The sequence below is a fragment of the Emydura macquarii genome, unplaced genomic scaffold (assembly GCF_026122565.2).
Source record: "Emydura macquarii macquarii isolate MOO-44397 ecotype Brisbane River unplaced genomic scaffold, CSIRO-AGI_Emac_v2 contig_561, whole genome shotgun sequence".
Taxonomy (NCBI): domain Eukaryota; kingdom Metazoa; phylum Chordata; order Testudines; family Chelidae; genus Emydura; species Emydura macquarii.
In genome coordinates this window covers 2,306,813-2,327,255 of record NW_027130698.1, presented here as the reverse complement: position 1 = coordinate 2,327,255, position 20,443 = coordinate 2,306,813, and the positions used below count along the sequence as shown (strand labels likewise).

The 20,443-nt window shown below is 36.4% G+C and overlaps 1 protein-coding gene across 2 annotated transcripts in view; it reads right to left on the bottom strand.

Annotated features, from left to right (window-relative positions):
• ZNF507 (zinc finger protein 507) overlaps positions 1 to 20,443 on the bottom strand; it is a 30,818-nt gene that overhangs the window by 4,451 nt on the left and 5,924 nt on the right. Inside the window, exons 2-6 of one of the 2 annotated variants that reach the window (XM_067540014.1) lie at positions 17,121 to 19,249; positions 15,695 to 15,800; positions 8,801 to 8,915; positions 4,210 to 4,314; positions 51 to 185 (exon numbers count right to left, since the gene is read on the bottom strand). In XM_067540014.1, coding sequence (XP_067396115.1) covers positions 51 to 185; positions 4,210 to 4,314; positions 8,801 to 8,915; positions 15,695 to 15,800; positions 17,121 to 19,244 — 2,585 coding nt within the window. In that variant the 5' untranslated portion in view covers positions 19,245 to 19,249. The remainder of the gene's footprint in view (positions 1 to 50; positions 186 to 4,209; positions 4,315 to 8,800; positions 8,916 to 15,694; positions 15,801 to 17,120; positions 19,250 to 20,443) is intronic. The other variant, XM_067540015.1, reaches the window with a different exon arrangement.

Here is a 20,443-nt window from a genome sequence, read left to right as displayed (position 1 = left end):
ATTCTAGATTAAGGATTCTAGTGTGTAAAGAGGTTAATACAAACACACACCTGCCACTTTGTGAAATAGCATCATTAATAGCCTTGTTCACTTGTTCGTAATTATAATTTTGGTCACTTGCATGTTTCCACATATGGGACTTCAGGGAAGGAGGGTGGCTGCATACATATCCACAAAGAGAACATCTGAAAAACAATGAGGGTAAGAGAAGATATTTGAAGTGAAGTCCAATAACTTTCAATTTTGTTTACTAAATTTTCCAAAATAGGCCAAATGATAATACAACTCTGAATTAATTCTCCTTCTCTTCTAAGATTTGGTCAAAGAGAAATTTGTCCATATTGCAGCAATTCCAGTACATCATAATAATTGAATGCTACTATAAATAAAGCACGTCAACCATTCTTTGTTTTAGGTTCATACCCTGGCCAAGTAAATGTGCTTCAGAATAAAACTTTGATATGGAACATCTCAGAAATATTTAAACCAAATGTAATTTAAAAAGCAAATTAAAACAAAAAGCATGTAGAATGCCACTATCAGTTTGGCCATCTTAAAAAAAAAAAAAAAAAAAAAAAAAAAGGCTATTCAAATACTATAAAAATACACTAGTTCTAATCACTGTGGAAACATGTTGTGCTTCTTCAACTTAACTTCAGTTTTATAAATGAAATTTAGTGTGAGATTAGATAATAAATGTAAGTTAAGTCTTGTGATATTTTGAGGAAAACACATACTAAATAGCCAGGAAATTCTGACAGTTTCTTACTGTGCATGTAAATAACTTATTTCTCCATTAAGTTTAGTTTGTGTTCCTAACTGATATTTAATTGACACAGCAGACATTTTTATATCCATCCCTAATTACATCTTGTAAGAACAAAAGTATTTAAATAGCAAAGACAGGTAAATGAAAGAAAATCTGGGAATTTGTAACAAAGGATATACTGCAATATTTCATTTTCTCTCTTCTTCATTACCCCATTAATTCCCCTCTTTCCAACACTAATTACAGATTCAGATTACTGAAAACCCTCACGAAAAGTCTAACAGAAAATCATAATGTAAAGATTTTTAGACTGTCCAAGCAAATTCAATAGAAAATTGTGTTATGGAATTCTACTGGATGATTCAAAAACCTTTCAGAAAGTTTAATAGAATGAGATCCTAAGTATGTTTAGATAAATTTATATTAAATCCTACTCTGTCTATAGAAGCATATTGGCTAATCCCAATTAAATACTATGGGACTTTCCACAAATGAATATATAAGGGTAGAGAAGTTTTATGGGTAAAGTAGTTTTAAGATGTTTGTCAACACATTACATAGGTAACAGACAAGAGAGAGTGTGATTATGGAGGCATGCATCCCTAGCAAGGAAAGCACAGGTGCTGAGGGTTAGGGGTCTCCAGCACCTGAGAAGCTCTCAATTATCCAATAACTAGATAGTATGCTGAATTTGATTATGATCATAAAAACTGACATTTTCACATTTTTGTTAGAATTCTATCCTCAAATAGTTGTACTCTCTGCTACAGCTAGGAATCTAGTTCAATCACAGTCCCATCACCCTTCAACAACAACCATTTTTTTTCTGTCCAACTGGCGCAACATCATTGTCAACTCATGTTATATTATGGATTTATTTTAAAATGGCTGCCACCAATCAAAAAGCTTTGTAATTTTCAGAGCAAAAAATATTTGCTAGTAGTAGTATAACACATGGAAACTTTAATACTGAACTACACAAGTCAAGGGGACTTTTCCCATTGACTTTATTGGCAGCAGAATCAAGCCCCAAATGCAGCAGTCTGAAATTGCAATTGCTACAATTTCCAGTAACCAAATGACAAAAGAAAGGAAATTCTACCTTCTGCTCCACAGAATACGGTGGAGAACTCATAATTTGAAAGGTTATGGGAAGATATATAGTACAAACTACATTCATGTGGCAAGGTAGACCTGTTGCTCCACTCAACTCCACTCAGCATGTAATAGGGCCACCCTTTTTAGCATCACTATCTCTAGTGCACATAAGGAAATGTGCTATTCTACTTGGAGGGTGGGGGAGAAGGAGGGCTTGTTTGTTTAACTTTAATACTTCTCAAGAAAGTGGGCTTTTCCAATTAGAGCCAATAGAGCTCAGTCTGAATGAAAACTTTACTAGCCAAATCAGATTGCTACATCAAAATTCTGCCATTTTAATAATTAAAAACTAATGCACACCTTTAAAATTCCAAATTCCCTCTTAAATCAAGGAAGTGTAGCTAAAAGAAGCTTTATAAAGCTGAGTTAGGAACAAAAGGTAAGGTTGCTGACCCAATCATAATTCCATCCTATGTGCATAGGTATTACAACAATCTTTACATGTTTGCAGTGTTGTTATAGCCATGTTAGTCTCAGGATATTAGAGACGCAAGGTGGGTGAGGCAATATCTTTTATTGGACCAACTTCTATTGATGAAAGAGACAAGCTTTCGAGTTTTGCAGAGCTCTTCGTCAGGTTAGGAAAGGTACTACTCAGTGTCACCACTACAAATTGGAACATATTGTTTAGCCTAAGTAGTTAAAACATAGTCTAAGACCATTCAGGTGAAGTAACCCTTTAATCTTGAATAGTCTCATACAGTATGTTTTAATTACTTACGCTAAACAATCTGTTCCACCTTGTATTTAGCTGTGACCATGAGTATTTTTCCCAGACCTGAAGAAGAGCTCTGTTTAGCGCGAAAACTCATCTTTCATCAACTGAAGTTGGTCCAATAAAAGATATTGCCTCACCCACCTTGTCTCTAATAACATGCGCACATACTATAAGAACCTTGCCTTATTCAGTGTGCAGATTGAGTAGTACGAAGTGACAGTTCAATAATTATCTTTGAATCCTTGGTGTTCAAAGAGTGGACCCCTAGCTCAGTCACTAAGCACCAAATTTGTGCTTTCATTATATAACACCATGGGTTTAATGCTGCTAGATACTAAGTACTTTCAGCTATCATTCATTTCAAATCAAAGATGAGGGTGCTCTGCAACTTCCAGGATTACTCTTTGTACTATTCATCATCCATGAATCAATATATGAGCATATTGCACAACATGATCCCACAGGAAATATACAAATTATAATGTGAGGATAGAAATGGAAGTAAAATGAGTTTGCTTGATCTCGGCCAATGTTTTACAGAATATATTTTTACATTACACTTTTACTAAAAGACAATGGGGATAGAGGAAGAACACTAACATTAATTTTTGCAGTTTGCATTCATCTTGTATTTCTATATAAAACATAGCTGATGGAACCTCGGTCATTCTACAGTTGTCTAGTACCTGGAGATCAAATAGTTTATTTCTGTAACATAAATCATCATATAGAAATCAGTTTAATTTGCCCTACTGGATTAACCTGTGCTGAATTATTAAACTTCATGGTTAAAGAATGTCCTAAATTGACCTACTGTGGAAATTATGTCACAGCGTTTGACAAAGTAGATCATCAGGGACACTGACAGGCCATGGGTGTGGAAATTTTCAGTAATCCCAGGTGACACTGCATAATGCTTACCTACAGAATGTATAGTATGGCTGCAGAATGCATGGTATCTAGTGCTACTTGAAAGCACTTTGGAAAGGAACATAGTGTGGAGGAGGTTTAGTTTACATTTTGAAGTTGTGAAGAATTGGGTTATTTATTTATTTTGAGACCACAACTTTTGTATGCATGTGATTTATCCAATTGCCCTGCCCAATCATGCAGTATGAGTTGTTTAGTTTCTTTGCAGGTTTTTAAGTGCTTGTTGCAATTTAGCACTGGGTAGGCATGTTGAAGTATTAATTTCATTTATACTAACATTTCCTCAATATGTAGCATGTGGGAACAGACCACTAATGGCACTTATTTATCAAATATACACAAACATAAGTGACTAGTGAGACTCACATTCTTTTCTAGGATAATATGATGCAACTCCAGGTTCTGTCTCACCATGGAGACGCTGAGAATACCAAATTAGCTCCAATATTTTTTGCTTTTGTACCAGTGTTAATCAACTGGCAATAGAGAATACGCGAGAGAGAAAAAATAATTCGTGACTACCTACACAAGCTATTTTTTATACAGAGAAAGCAATGAATCTGAACTCTACTTTGTTTCATAAGGTAACAAATTACACTACCACAGCTTTTGCCAACTCAGAACTGTTACATACTTGTACTGTTCCATAAGCTGCACTGCCTGGTGCTCCTGTGGGTGGCGCCTCATATGACATTTCAAACTATTCATATTTGTTGTGGCGAAGTCACATACTCGACATCTGAAGAAACAACAAGTGAGTGATCCCAACAACCTGATAGTTGACCACCGGTATTATTTCACAAATAAAAGCTCCAAGAGATAGCAACAAGGGTATTTCTGAAAGACTGTTAGTAAGACTAATAATAGTTAACACACGTCTAGATATTTATTATTATAATTATTAGTGTGTATCAGACAATGTAGCTATTAAGCATAAAGCACTCTGTACTATCCCTCCCAGATTTACATCCTGTGAAACTGAGTTTCACAAACTGTAAGAGGGGCTCAGATATACCATGTCTATCACAAGGGTAATATCACTGGCTATGTTAGATCAAGGCAAAAGCTTGCATTTTACAGGTGTTGTATGTCATGTTCATGAGCTGGTCTCATGCTTCAAGCCTACAAATTCTCCTTACTTCCTATGTTAAGGCATCCACACCATCCCATGTCACTTACATATTATCTTTCACTTATTAAGAAAATTACTAAGTTCCAGATCATTAGATATATCTTTTTTAAAATAGAAGCTGAAGATAAGACCAACAGGGCTGCAGTTAAGTGCCCATGGAAGAAGTTGACATACTGCATTGCTTAAATATTAGTTTTGTTATTGAATGTTTAATTTAAAAGTCAAAATATCCATCCATGAAAACAAACCTCATAGAATCGTAGGACTGGAAAAGACCTTGACAGGTCATCTAGTCTAGTCTGATGCACTTATGGCAGGCCCAAACATTATCTATTCTAGACGATTCCTGACAACTATCTGTCTAACCAGCTCTTAAAAATCTCCAATGATGCAGATTCTACAACCTCCCTATGCAATTTATTCCAATACTTAACTACCCTGACAGTTAGGAAGTTTTTCTTAATATTCAACCTAAACCACCATTGCTGCAATTTAAACCCATTGCTTCTTGTCCTATCTTCAGAGGTTAAGGAGAACAATTTTTCTTCCTCTTCCTTGTAACAACCTTTTGTATACTTAAACTGTTATGTCCCCCTCAGTCTTCTCTTCTCTAGACTAAACAAACCCAGTTTTTTCAATCTTCCCTAATAGGTCATGTTTTTAATAATTTTTGTTGGTCTTCTCTGGACTTTCTCCAATTTGTTCACATCTTTCCTGAAATGTGGTGCCCAGAACCAGATACAGTACTCAAGCTGAGGCCTAATCAGAGTAAAGCGGAAGAATTACTTCTTGTGCCTAGCTTATAACACTCCTACTAATACATCCCAGAATGATGTACGCTTTTTCTATAACCACTGCTGACTCGCATTTAGCTTGTGATTCACTATGACCCCCAGATCCCTTTCCGCAGTACTCTTTCCTAGGCAGTCATTTCCCATTTTGTATGTGTAATTGATTGTTCCTTCCTAAGTGGAGTACTTTGCATTTGTCCTTATTGAATTTTATCCTATTTATTTCAGACCGTTTTATCCAGATCATTTTGAATTTTAATCCTATCCTTTAAAGCACTTGCAACCCCTCCCATCTTGACTTTCATAGGTATACAGTATTCTTTACTTATAACTTTAAAAAAAAAAAAAAAAAAAAACCCCAACAACCTATAATTAGAATACCTATTACTACACAAGGCATGAAAGTCATTACCATGTCACCTGCATGGTAGTTTCAAATACCTCCAGTATATTTTCTATGCAATTAATACTTATCTGGCCAGGAACGTAAGATATAATTTGCCTGCTCATTTCGTATTGAAATCTGGGGGAGATACACACACACCCCTCAGAACCAGTAATAGCATACTCTCGTTGGTAGCAAAAAGATTAACCAAATCTACTGTAAAGGTGCTATTTATTTGTAAATCAACATGTTTTAATGGTTATATCAACCAACAAGCATGCCTTTTTTAGTTAATTAAAATCAATTATTTAAATTGAGGCTATTCAGTGATTTTATCACTAAATTTAAATCACTTGATTTAAATCAATCCACCCTCCCCTATCATCAGTGTCAAGTAACAAGAAATTCCTTTTCCATTCAATTTTGTTGTTGTGAATTTTAGTCTTCTATTGTTTCCTAAACAGGGTGGCATAAAAGTTATTTTGGAATGAAAACAAACACAGACACATTCTGTTGCACCCTTCATCTCAAAATGTTTTTTAAAGAGTAAACATACACCAAAGTGCAGCCAACTCTTGAGTGGGCAGCCGTACAAAACACGTGGCAGAACAATGGAGGGAAGGCAGTTTGGACAAAAGCACCAGGACAAGCTGCCAGTGCCATGGAATCTTTAACATGAACAGACAGGATTTCAGCTTTCTGGTTTTCAGTTTCTCATCTTCAAGATTTTTACAAAGCAAACTTCATGGCAGTAAATTTATTAACCCATCATTTAAAGTTTATGAGCAGAGGCTTAAACTGCTCAGGTTTGTGCTCAACATGCCCGAGTCTAGATATTCCAAATCTGAGGTTAGATTAAATAGCTTTCCTCAATCTCTTCTCACTTTTAAGAGGTGCTGAAGTATCTTGCAATGATGTGCATAGATCTGATCCCCCAGAATAACAAAATCCTTCTGGGTAAACCAGAAGAAAATTGTATACTAAACAGCAATATTTAGGGACACAACATTTGATTTATCTAATTGTAGGTGTATAATTTATTTTTACCACATAGGCCACTCCATGAATAATTATTCATTTTTAATATCTCCCTGTCACCCCCTTTCCTACAGGATTATGTGAGATGTACTGTTTTCAGTCTAGCTCAGCGGTTCTCAAACTGTGGTTCAGAGTGCATTTGCTAAGATCTAATGAGACCTGACTCATCTCATTGTGCTAGTTCTTCTTGTTTCTAGTTTCTATAGTGCATTAAAAGACAGCTAAAAACCCCACTTTCCTAATATTGCATTTCTATGTAAGCAATCACACAAGGGGATATAGAATTGTGAATGGCTGGGCAGGTGTCCGTTATCTACCACAGTGTGATCTATATTGTGAAAAGATTTGAGAACCCTTGGTCTGTCTGATTTGAGATTAGTCCGATCTCTGTGTTATGGGAAGTTTCATAGTGAAGTGTCAAAGTAAATTTCAAAGGTTATCACATGAAATATGAATAATCTTAGCCATGGGAGGCTGATTATTAGAAGCTGGTGGAGCTAAGTTCCACTAATAGTGTCCGAGACAGCCAAATGATAAAACTCGGTAGTAGCTATAATACGACGGCATATTGCAGTTGCAGTGACAATTGCTACAAAGAGTCCTACTAATAGGTTTCAGGCAGTAGAAAGAGCAATAATATTGGTCTCTATGGGATTAATTCAGACAAACATAGGATATGGGAATCTAAAAGAGGGACCTCCCTGCCACAATAAAAAAGACTCTTCTTATAAGTCTTCGATTCTAAAGCAAATCCCCAAGCTCTGCCAGATCTCTGTGAAGATACAAGGACATCCCACATTTGGCTTTGGGACAAAACATCTTCCAGCTGTCTGTACTTTTGGAAAAGCATTCTAGAACATCAATACTAAGGCACTCTGAAACAAATTATGATTTATTTCTGCGTAACACAACGCAACTGGTTGAGTCATTGGCAGTGGGATTTGAACCTGAGATCTCTAGATCTAAAATCCTGAGCTTCCACTGCATGAACTAAAAGACTAAGCTGTACTAGCTCAAAGTCTGTACAGACTCTAACTCTGCCGTCCAGCCACTAGAGAGGGACAGAGTGACACACTCGATGAGTATGAGTTACATTTGTTTGAATCTATACCGCAATCAATGGAAAATTGCAATACAAAAGGAACTATACTTAAAAACAAAAAAGAAGAGTAGTACAGACTACTTACACAAATGCTTGAAGGTTCTACATATACCCATGAGGAAATTCTTAAAATGTCTCTTACCTAAGCCTGATAGCCATGAACCTACTGAAAAATCTATGGGAAAACTGAGTGGTGTGGGGACAAGATAAAGGGCAGAATTTTACAGTGTGATGCAGGATCCACTATCATAGTTCCGTTCTTGAAGCCCCTTCTCCCACTCCACTGAAATATTTGAACCTTGTTATTTGTGTTTTACCACTTTAAAACAAGCTTCTGAAGTTTTTAAATATGACTAGGTGTAACACTCTGCAGTGAAGTGAATCTAAAATGAACTCAACTGTACAGGGAATCCAGAAATATGCCACACTTCAATTAAAGACATTAATTAACTGTCTAATATAAAATATAACAATTATTTTCCCCTCTGAAGTATCACATTTGAATGTTTCAAATTAAAAAAAAAAAGTACACAGTACAGCACCATCACAAAAAGCTTATTGGCTCCTAACTATTTAGTTTGAGTGAGCCTGCAGCTCCCTCCATTTTACAGTGGATTTGTTTAATTTGCCTTACAGGAAAACTTTGAAGATGATATTAAATGCTTTCTGCAATGATATTCTTAAAATAATCTATCATTAAAATAAACAAGCTATTTAAACTTTTTAGTTAAACAGTTCAAAAGCCCAATACTAATGGACAAAAATTGAGACACTCACCTGTATGGTTTATCAGAGTTATGAATCCGTCTGTGATTTCGTACTCCAACATATGTTGTGCTTGCATAGTCACACACATCGCATCTATAGAGTTTCTGGACTGAAGTCTTATTCCCTATATGCAATACATTTGTTTTAGAAATATGTTTTCTCTACTATAGGAAGTTCTAGGATGACAGTTTAAACACTGAATAGGATTATGAAACACGAATTATCAACATTTTGAAGTGAGTTCAACACTGAAGCAAACTAGAAATGGACATCTATACATAATAAATGTAAATTTAGTTTACCAGTGCTCTTCTGCATGCTCCCTGCTATTTATTGGAGCTATTAAAATTTAGGAAGCGCATTCTCCCTCACAATCCATCCTGTCCCCTTCTCTGGATCCTGCAGTCAGGTCATAATCCAAGGTTTGTAATATTATAAAGTGATGTTATAGGAACTGCTGGGCTCAGCATTTTCACTGCACTGCAGAATCAAGTCAAAGGAAAAGGTAGGCACCAAGAAAGAAGAAACAATTAGCAACAGGAAAAACAAACAAAAGATCTGGCTAGGAGAGCTATTTTATTTCCCATGGATATCCTATCATCATCTTAAAGAGTTTGGGATGTTCAGATTTAGGATATGATATAAACTATTGAGATAATCTAGAATTTTTGTAAGAACTAAAAAATGGAGGAAAATATTAACTTTTTTCAGTTACCTAAGGATTTCCTTTCTGGACTAACCTCTCACTGTGACATTTAAGTTGTGACAGCTGAGACATTTAAGCTGTGCTTCTCTTTTTGCAAATACTGGAAGGTAACTCCGATTTATCAACTAGGTTCTGTAGCTTGGTTACAACACTTCCATCCTCATACCAAATTCTTACTGGATTACATTTAGTAGTACCTAATTGTGTTAGATTCATACATGGAACTTGAAATGACCAGGCAATATATTATTGGAAAACTTTTTTCAAGTGGGACAGAACGGGGCAGAGAGGAATCCCCGAACCAAAGTAATCACGTAATAAGTTTTCCGTTCTGGATTCTGACTTTCTTTCCCCTTCCCCCGTATATCTGAGACTTGTGATGTGGCAAGCAGAAAGGAAAAGTCAGTAGGAAGGAGAAATAGCTAGGACAGAAGGAAGAATGTTCCCTTTCCCTAAAAATAACCTATTTTGAGACTACCACTTGGACCACCTTCCTGCTGAAGGATGCTTCCATAGAGGAACAAATGTCAGCCTTCTCGTCCTTTATAAACATAGGCTCATGAAAGATCATGTGGCAGCCAGAAAGATTTCCACTGTAGTGGATGATGCTCTTTTTGCCTAAGAACCTGTGCTGAGTGGGCTCTAATCCCTTCTGGACCGTTCTTTCTGCAGTTAAATAAGCATCAGTCACACCACACTTGATACACCCAGATGAGGAGGATTTGGATGTTTTCAGGCACAGGCATTTAAGACGAAAGGAGAGAAATCCAGGTGTTTTCCTGAAATGGTCACTTCTACTAACTAAGGTATAGTTTAACAGTTCTTCTCATATCTACTACATGCCATACTTTTTCTTTTGAATGTTGAGGACTGAGCAAAATTAAAAAAGATTTATTTCCTATGAAGTATGGAAGGAAATTTGACCTTAAAATCCAATGATTCTGGTGTTCAAGGACAACTCTGTCCTTGCTGAAGACACAATAAGGCTCAAGTCTTGTCAGAACAGAGATTTCAAAAACTCTTCTTGCTGACAAGACTGTGACCAGTAAACAGGTCTCTATCCTTTTGCACCACACAAAAAAAGGGAGTTAAATACCATCAGGTTGAATGGATGGGTCGTGAGGGCTTGTAGTACCGTTAGCAGATCCCAGGTAGGGAAGAAAGGCTTACCTGTTGGTTTGGATACACATATTACTGTAAGGAACCTTGACACCACTAGGTGACCTACAAGACACTTGCATGAGCCTGTGTTTGACATTGCATCTTGTGTTTCATCTTTAAACAATGATGGGACCTAGGACCAGTCAATTTTGTAAAAGAAATCCAGAAAAACTGTAAGGTCTGGTTTCCTACATTTGATCCTTCTATTTTAACAGAGTTTTGTCCTTGTGAAGCTAAGAGCATGAAAGGGCTGTGTGAAGCTAGGAGTCTTCTGCCTTGTTTAAGATTTGTTACTTAATAGCCAGGCTGTCAGGCTCAGATATTCTGAAATGGGATTTAGGGATTAGTCCTGGGATAGGAGGTCCTGTCTGGAAAGATGGAGTGGAGACTTCAGCAACGTCTCCACTTAGGCTTTCTTACCAATTTGGTTTGAAAAAAACCCTGGCCAATGTTTTCTCTTTTATCATCTCTTGAATTATTCTTCATAGCTGAAACAGGGGAAATGTGAGTGTAGAATACCAGAAGGGGAGTCAGGGAGTGTTTTGGGTTTACCCAGATAATTTCTTGAGTGGCAAGGATAATCCAATTTGCAGAGTTCCAAGAGTTGAACAGGCTGAACCAGTTTTTGTGGATGGGACTACAGCAGTTTGCTCTGGTATGGGAGTGGGAGACGGGATGGATGCAGGAGCATCGAACACCTCAGACTGAGCCCCCTTCCCTGGCAGGACAAGGGATGAGAGCATTCATGGAAGCATTCCTTTCTGTGGCTCCTGAGAGAGTCAGAGAAATAGATTCTAAGGCCAGAAGGGACTACTGTGGTCATCTAGTCTGACCTTCTTTATAACACAGGCCATACAACTTCTCCAAAATAATTCTCAGAGCGTATCTTTTCCTTGCAGAAGGAACATCACCCCCATTTAATTTGCTCTATCTTAAGGAGGAAAACATTCAGCAGCTGGTCTAATTCAGGGAACAAACACCCAGAAATTTCAGTCCACCTAAAGGAAAAGAGAGAATGGAGGTGAGGGAGGGTAAATATGCTCACTGCTTCCCCAAAAATCAGCTTTAAAAGCTAGGACTGCAGTGGACAAGACAGGAGTCATAAACTGATGTTCTACCTATGCCGCCAAAGTCACAGAATCTGACACACACAGGGGTTTAAACATCTGCTGAGGGTTCTACATTAACAGCGTTCCAGACTTTGTGTACAAGAGAAAGTATGTGGACAAGACTGAAATGCCTCTGGAATTTGCTGGAAGTAAACCCCAGCCCAAATGTCTTAACATAAAGGAGAGATCAAGAATCAGAAAGATAAAACCGATAGAGAACAGACAGACACAATAACACAAAATATCAGAGAAGAATAAAATAAATCTGAATAAAACTCTAAGATTTGAAGGCTCCTGAGATCCAGCATTTGATTATAATCACTGACAAAACTTAAATTTGACCAACTACATACAGACTGCTGTGGTTACTAATCCTATCTAAAAAGTTTTAGACATTCTTTTAATTTGTAGGTTGAAAGCTCTGATACTGTTACAACTAGCTCTGTTTCAGATGACAGCAATTGATAAAACAAGGGTTTAAATATCTGCTGAGGATTCTACATTAATAGCATTCCAGAACTTGTGTACAAGTTGATGTATATTTAAAACTACAGCTAATAGTTTAAAAAAGGGGAACCAAAATGAATGCTAGCCTGGAAGCAACATTTTTAAAGAGAGAAAATAGCAAAGCCATGATTTTCCAAATATGAATTAAAGAGAGACTTTTTTTAATGACATGATATGTAAGTATGCAAACTTGTTGTTCTTGATTCTTTAGGGCAAACATTTATTCAGTAGCCTATTATAATTAGACGTACAAAAACCACTTCCTCTATATTTCATTTCAGTTTGTTCCATCGCTAGACAAACGAGTGATGTGAAAGTCTTTTTAAAATACTTTACATTAATGTGAAATTTGCAGACAGCTGATTTATCCTCCAAATTAAAACCACCACTCCAAAAGTGACTAATAGTAGAGCTTCAACATGCAAAATCAAGTGGTAGCAGCTGGAACTCTAGGCTGATACTACCAAGGATTTATTCTGCCAGTAATACATACACTTAATGGTCACCAGAATTAGATAATTGTATATGCACGCATAACAAAAAGTGCCCCCTACATGCTTAAGTCTGCTCCTCCCAGGAACTGAAATACAGGATATGATTGGATTGTAAATGCCTATAGTAATAAGCTGCAGACACTTTATGGAAAAAGTTCACTGAAAGGGGAGTGCAATTGCATGACTTTAAGGATGAAGCATAAAGAATGTAGGCCCAATATCATTCCATGTCATTTTTATCTTGTCAATAATGTTCTGAGAGCTTGACAAGATAAAAATGACATGGAATGATATTGGGCCTACATTCTTTATGCTTCATCCTTAAAGTCATGAAAGCAAGAGACAACAGAACTTGACAACAATGCACTCATTTTATTACAAAAAACCTTCCATGAAGTTAGTATGGCAACCTTATTAAATTTGTATTAACAGCTTTTAGTCACACTTATTCCTACATTGGAATACACATCTGTGTATTCTCGAGATTAACACACTTTCGGTCCAGCACCATTCACCAATAGAGTCCAGACCCACCAATAGTACAGAAACTGTGAATGGCTTCTGCAATTGCACTCCCCTTTCAGTGAACTTTTTACCATAAAATGCCTGCAGCTTAGGTTCTACTAGTGGGAATTAATTTGGCTCTGAGTTTATTTTCTAGTAAGGAATTAGATATTTTATTGGTTAGATGGCTTTAAACAAACAGTAACTAATGAGATAAGATACTACAAACAAATAATCTATTGCACAGTTAGAAGTGGCTAACCTCCAGTAAGCACACACTCAGGAGCAATTACTTATATTAGTCACTAGTTCAGATTTATTCTTTTAAGAAAATATAGTTAAGTTATGATCAATCATATGTCCTGGGCTGTAGTTAAATTGCAAGTTTGGAGATATTTCCCCCTCCCCGCAATGATTCTGTGGGGGGGGGGGTTAGGAGGAATGTGTGTGTATGTGTGGAAATGACAGATTCTTATTCTAACAGCAACAGGTGCTCCTATAATGCAGCTTATTACTATAGTCCTTTATTATTAGGCATTTACAATCCAATCATATCCAGTGTTGTTATGCTCTTTTAAGTTTATTATATAACATGATGAATAGAGAGACTTTAGGACTGACTATTTCATAAACAAGAAATTAAACTGTTTCAATTCAGTCTCTCACATAAACAGATGCTATGCCATAAATGTCTTTGTTTTGGATAACTGTATAGGCATGACATCTGTTTGACATGAGGGCTCTGTACTGCAATGGTGTCACAATTTGATTGTAAATTGTTTTTGAAATAATTTAAACTTTCCAAAATATAATGTAATGGAAGTTTAAAAGGAGAAATGTTTTATATTTACCAATATTAGCCATATTACCAATTTAGTTTGGGTCATTTAAAATAAATGATCAACATTTTTACATAATTTTTAATCATTTTATCTTATTAAAACATTTAGAATAAATTTAAGTCAGGTCAAGCTTCCTGAATAGGAGTTCTCCTAACAGAGAAATTACAAGATTAAGCCCTTAATTTGCAAGAATTGCAAACAAATTTTTTTTTTTTAAGAGCCAAGATTTTCAAAACTAGCCCTTCTGGTTCTCTCAATTTTTGGGTCCTCAACAGAAACACCTTAATCGTGTTTCAGAGAGGAGATCCTCAGTACCTTCTGAAAATCAGGCACCAAAACTCATTAGTCACTTTTAAAAATCTTAAACAATTGCAAGCATTGACAATGGTGATCATCACAGCTGTGCAAACATTTATAACCAAATGAAAACCAGCAACACCTTTTATCTTCCATCACTTCCCCAAAAATGCTCATTTTATTTCCTTTGAAGAATGACAACTGTCTTGAAGAGTGCATTTTCTTCTACTTAAGGAAGTCTTTCTGCATGCCCATGCCCTCAAAAAAACAATCAACCAGCCAACATAACACTCCCACACAACATACCTAGAAATTTTTTGAGTGTGGGCCCGAAGGAACTAACAAAACACTACAGCTCAATTTCCTGAAATTATTATATAGGTCTAAATCCCTGGCGGCTTCCAGGAGGGCAAAAGGTAGCCAGAAGGGGTAATTTTATTCTATGCTTGTAAGGCAAATAACTGAATTTTTTGACTTGTATATTTAATGTCACAATAAGAGCCAGCATGGTCTAGTAGCATAACTATGCGACTGGGAGCCAGGAGCTAGAATTCTAACTCTATTCTGACACTTAACTTGCCCAAAGCCATGTGCTAACATGTGTTTGCTGTATATACACACTGCAGGAGATGGTTCCTGCTCCAAAGAGCTTATAAAATAGATAAAAAAAGACCAATGAAAGAGTGGTAGAGGAAAAGGAACGCTTTATTTTTCCCCCTTCATGTAAACTGAGAAATATTTTTACCTACTATACTTAAGTGATATGATATTTAATGCTTGCACAATGGAGTTACAATACAACAATTTTGAAGTATGAAATTTGAGTGTCCATGTGAGTGTTCTTATTTGATGTTTCACAGTTCTAAATGGACATTCAGTAAAAACAAAAACAAAGCAAAAGCCACCATCCTTTCCACATCCACTATGCAATTTTCTAAAAATATTTCTTAAAACTCAAAGGACATTAGACCATAAAGGACTATGTCCATGGCAATTGGTATTTTAAAAAAGTAATCTGAGCTATCCTAGTGCACATACACAAAAAGATCTTAACTGGTGAAAGACACTGCTTGTCAAATGCTGATAGGGTATGTTAAAACCATGCAATTTTGCCAAGCTTTGCCCTCTGAAAATCATACACACATTTAGGCTGAGCGTAAGCACGACAATTTTCTGTCTAAATGGAAGTTTTCACAAAAATAAGCTTATAAATACAATATACCACTAAACAACACTATAAATTTGACTCTTTAATGGTATCTTACGTAAAATATATACAATACCTTCTCTGTCATCTGTCTCACTGGAAACTATTAGTTTGTTAGATGTTGCGGTTGAGAGGATATCCGGAAGACTGTGTTGCTCTCTCTCATGATTTCGTAGCTGACTCTGTTTAAAAAAATTTTTTTTTAAATCTTTCCCTAAAATGTTTAAGTATAGACACTATAAATATAGAGTGGTCACTTCAAGTTGCACTAACTTGCAAAGTTAATTTTTACCATTTTGATGAGAACCATTGTAAATATACATTTAGCTCATATGTATATGCAGAATGCCTCCATTAACTGACTAACTGCACTACAAACAAAACGGAAAAAGTGGTACTAAGGTGACGATACAATGAAAAAAATGCTTTGGACTGTTTTAAAGAGTAGATATTTGAGAAAGATATTAGATAGCAACAAGTTTTTTAAAAAGCAAGATTGATCATTAGAAAAGTGACCAGTTGAAGTAACTTCCCATGCTTCTAAATGTAAAATAATTTTAAGATTAAACTTTTCTACCCATTCAGATATAATACTGCAATAGGAAAGAGAAGCAATCAGATCTAATTCACAGGTTCAAAAGTGCCTAGATTTTCTGGTGATTATCCAGATGCTTAGGTGAAAGATCTTATTGCTGTGACAAAAATTCTCATTAACTATGGACATACTTTAACCTAATGTTGTCCTTCCAAATTAGGACTGAACAGGACCAGTAGGCAAGTTTACACAGCCATTGCCTGTGCTGCTCTCAATTATGTGAATGACTGAAAGACTACAGTTACCAGTGCTACTGATATCTTTTCACATGCACTAAATTCACATATAAAATACATTTTCCAGTAGCACTACTGTGTTAAACTAAGAGGCTAAAACTGTGACTGTGGCACAATATTAATCTCTGGAGTGGAATTTTTTAGATTTGGTCCTCTGCATAACATCTGTTCCACGGTGCAGCAACAGAATGAGAAATAAAGAAATTTCCATCTTTCAACAGATTTACTGGGCTTAAGTTTCTAGACGAACAATCTCTGGTTTTGCACCCACTCCCAATTAGGGACCATGTTCGAGTCCCCTTTGAAAGTCTGACCTATTAGGTTATCTAGACTCCTACCGCTTCCATTTCCTCCTGTTGTTGCTACAGGTAACAGGCCAGCAGTAGGTCATTAATGGGTCATAGGATGGCACTCAGTGAAAATGTAATATTTTTCATAAAAAAACGGGGGGCGTGTAAGAGTAAGTAACCTGAGGCTGCAAGACATTGCAAGAATACAAAAGTGCTAGAATAGCACTAATAGTCTCCATTTGTAATGGCACTGCAGCCAAGTTGCCATACTTTGATGATTCCTGTGGCTAACTTAGTCTAATTAAAGAAAGTAACAAAATAGTTAATTAGCAGCAACAATTAAACTGCTATTCTAGAAAGATGCAGAGGAAATAACTTCACCTTATAATGAAAAGATTCTTCACACTGCTTGCATTGATACATTCTGGTTTTGCAGTGGTTGATCATGTGGCTTTCTAAATCTTTACTATTGTCAGCTATGTGCTCACAAATAGGACACTGATATGGTTGCCTTTGACGATGGACTCTCAAGTGTTGTTTTATGTAGCCCTTATTACCACTGCTATAATGGCACAGACGACAGCGGTATGGTCGATCTACATTAGGTATGTACTCTACTAGGTTACTTCCTGGCATGTTCATGTCATTCGCAGGTTGGCATTGTGCGTTGTCCTGTAATTCTTTCAAAATGTCATCATCAGAAGCATTCTGATCTGTCCTCTCTCTCAATTTTTCAATTACTGTGAGCAGTGACATACTAATGCCCATTTTAATTGGTGCTGCTGATAGCTCTGGTTTGTCCTTCTGTAGCTCCACTATTGCACAGTCACTTTGGTTTAAGTTAGTTAATCCTTCTGGAGGATTTTTAAGTGAGGATACCATTTTAGAATGAGCTGCACAAGTGCCATCAGTCTGTTTTTGTCCTGTATCTGCATCTAAACAGTTTACGGCAGCGAAGGCCCTAAAGCTGGATCTTGTTAGTTCTGCAGCTCTGATAGGCATTGTAACAAGAGCTTCTGCAGCTAACGAGTGCAGTCTCAGAGACTCTGAATTTGTTCTTCTTCGCACAGGAGGGGCATTTTCATCAGCTGCTATGCCTTTAGAGATTAAATCATTATCTCTTTTTTCAGTATTGCTCCATCCTATTATTACTTCTTCAATTTCATCTGAGTGATAAACTTCACCGGATCCTTCACACAAAACCTGGGACTCCTCTGAGATTAATTTTTTCTCAGCTTCAATGTCAGTGTTCATTAAAAAAGGATTCTGTAAAACAGTTTCCTCAGCACTTGGCAAGCGCTCTACTATTACATTAACATGACCTTTTTTATTTGGGCTACAGTTAATGATTTTCTGTGCTGATGAAAGGAGGCTATCCGTTATCAAATTATCTTGCTCTGTATCAGATACAGTTTCCTCTAACACTTCTCCAGTAGGGGAAAGGACTGTTGATTGACTTAGGACCTCCTCCTCTTTTACATTTGCTACCTCTGGTGAAGATTTACATGACAGTTGCTCAGAGCTACAAATTTGGAGTTGAAGAGAATGGTCACTATGGATGTCTAGTTCATTATTTTCTAGAGAGAGAACAATTGTATCCACGCTATGAGGCGTATGAGTTACAGATACATCTGACAAGCTAGCAGGCTCATTTTCTTCTTCGAATATAGGATATGAACAATCAACCTCACCTGCATGTTTCCACGCATGTGTTTTCAACATTCTTTGCTGACCACAAGTGTAGCTACAAATTAAGCACCGGTACATGCCATACTGCTCGTAAGTATACCATTTTCTCCTACTCATTTCAGCCATAGGAGTAGACTGAGTTATGTCTTTACAGTCCAGATTTACTGCCTGATCAGTGCCTGCTTTGACACTTCCTTCCATTGGCCCTTGCAAAGAAGAAGTTGAGAGATTTACGCATTGTTGTACTTTTGACTGGATGTGGTTTTTGCCATCATTCTCATGGTGAATTCTGACATGAACTTCAAGTTCTTCTTGATTTTTAGAAGCAAAGTGACATTCTGAGCACATTAATATCACTTCATTCTGTTGACCATGCTGTTTTATATGTTCTTGTAGTATAAAAAGAGATGGCGATAGAAACTTACATAGGCTGCACTGGTAGCATATAACCTTTCTTTTACTTTGTGGAAGACAATTGGTTACATAATCTGCTTTTAGCACTTCGGTCTTTTTAATGCCAATAGCAGGCAACTCCATTGTTTTTGCTGGGATCTCACTAAGATCTTGTGTTTCAAAAGATGGCGTAGAAGCATTAGGATGGGAACGTTTTTTCCCTATTAAAAGGCATCTCTGTGACTTTTCACTCTCTACTATCTTGCTTAATTTTTGGATAACATGGATTAGAGGATCAGTTTTACATTTTCTATTATCTTCGCTGCGCTCCAATGTTGAGCCAATGACTGTTTCAGAAATCAATACAGCTTCCTGTTCCCCGATATTTGGCACCAATACTGCAATACTGCTTCCCTCTTCCATAATATCTGAAAAAGTATTATGAAATGAAAAATTAGCTTACTTAACAAGCACAAAGACAGAAATATGTAGTCACCATTGATAAACATTTTGGATGCCATGTTACATTTTGACTATATTTTTAGCACCTTTTCATGTAAGCCTACATCTGTGTGCTTCAAACTACAAAGGTCTGGAGTGGCAGAGGGAGCTGCTGATTTTCACAGGTAAGTTGGCTTGTATTGTTATAGATACTTTGTTTCCCCACTATGATCACCACCATCTAAATACTAGAAACCTACCTCAAGATACTGATTTTAAATGAATTCAGCACATTTAAATTAAAAAAGCAAGTTTCAATGTGGCATGAAGACCTACTCCTAGATAAACACTAAGTGTATCAAGTACAGTTTCTACTGATCAGATGAAGTCTTCTGAAGTGAATGTAGGTTTGTAACAACATAATTCAGAATACAACTAAAATCTTGGCATGAAATGGTTTTACTAAGCATTACCTGCATTAGTTATTTTGCTATGGCTTTATTCATTAAGATAATATAAATGTAAAAAAAGCATATTTCTCAGCACAAAACTAATTTTCTAAGACAGCAAGGCAATATTCACTGAACTGTAAAGCTCTACTGGTAGTCGGCATTTCTGAATAATCACTTTCTGTGTTTTAAGAATTGTATAGTTCTGGAAGCTCAAAGCAATAACTGTTTCCCTTTTTACTTCCTTTAAAAACATTAACCATAAACCACAGACCATAATGTGGTGTGGTCAGAGGTTAAATTAGTGGCCAATGTGTGCATATTTAAGTACAAACATGCTTTGAGATGTTGACTGGGGGAAAAAGCTATAATAGGAATTTAATTCAGCATCATGTTTATAATGTTACACCTAAAGTGGAGTTCTACTCCAAAAGCATTTTGGAGTTCCACAGTAAATATGCGCCATTAACAATTAAAAATGTGCTTCTGTTAACCGGCAGTCCTCCAGACTCAGCCTGGATTCTTTTATTCTCATTATTTTCTCCTGTAATGAAGGTTCCTTAGACCAAAGGTACAGTGCCAAAAGTGAAATCCCTGCAAGCTACATGAAAACTTTTTAAAGACACCATAGTAGAGGCTTAATTTAAATGTATACCGCATATTAAAAAATTCAGAGGACCAAAAAAGTGCCACCATGGCTAAACAAAGTAAAAGAAGCAGTTAAAGGCAAAA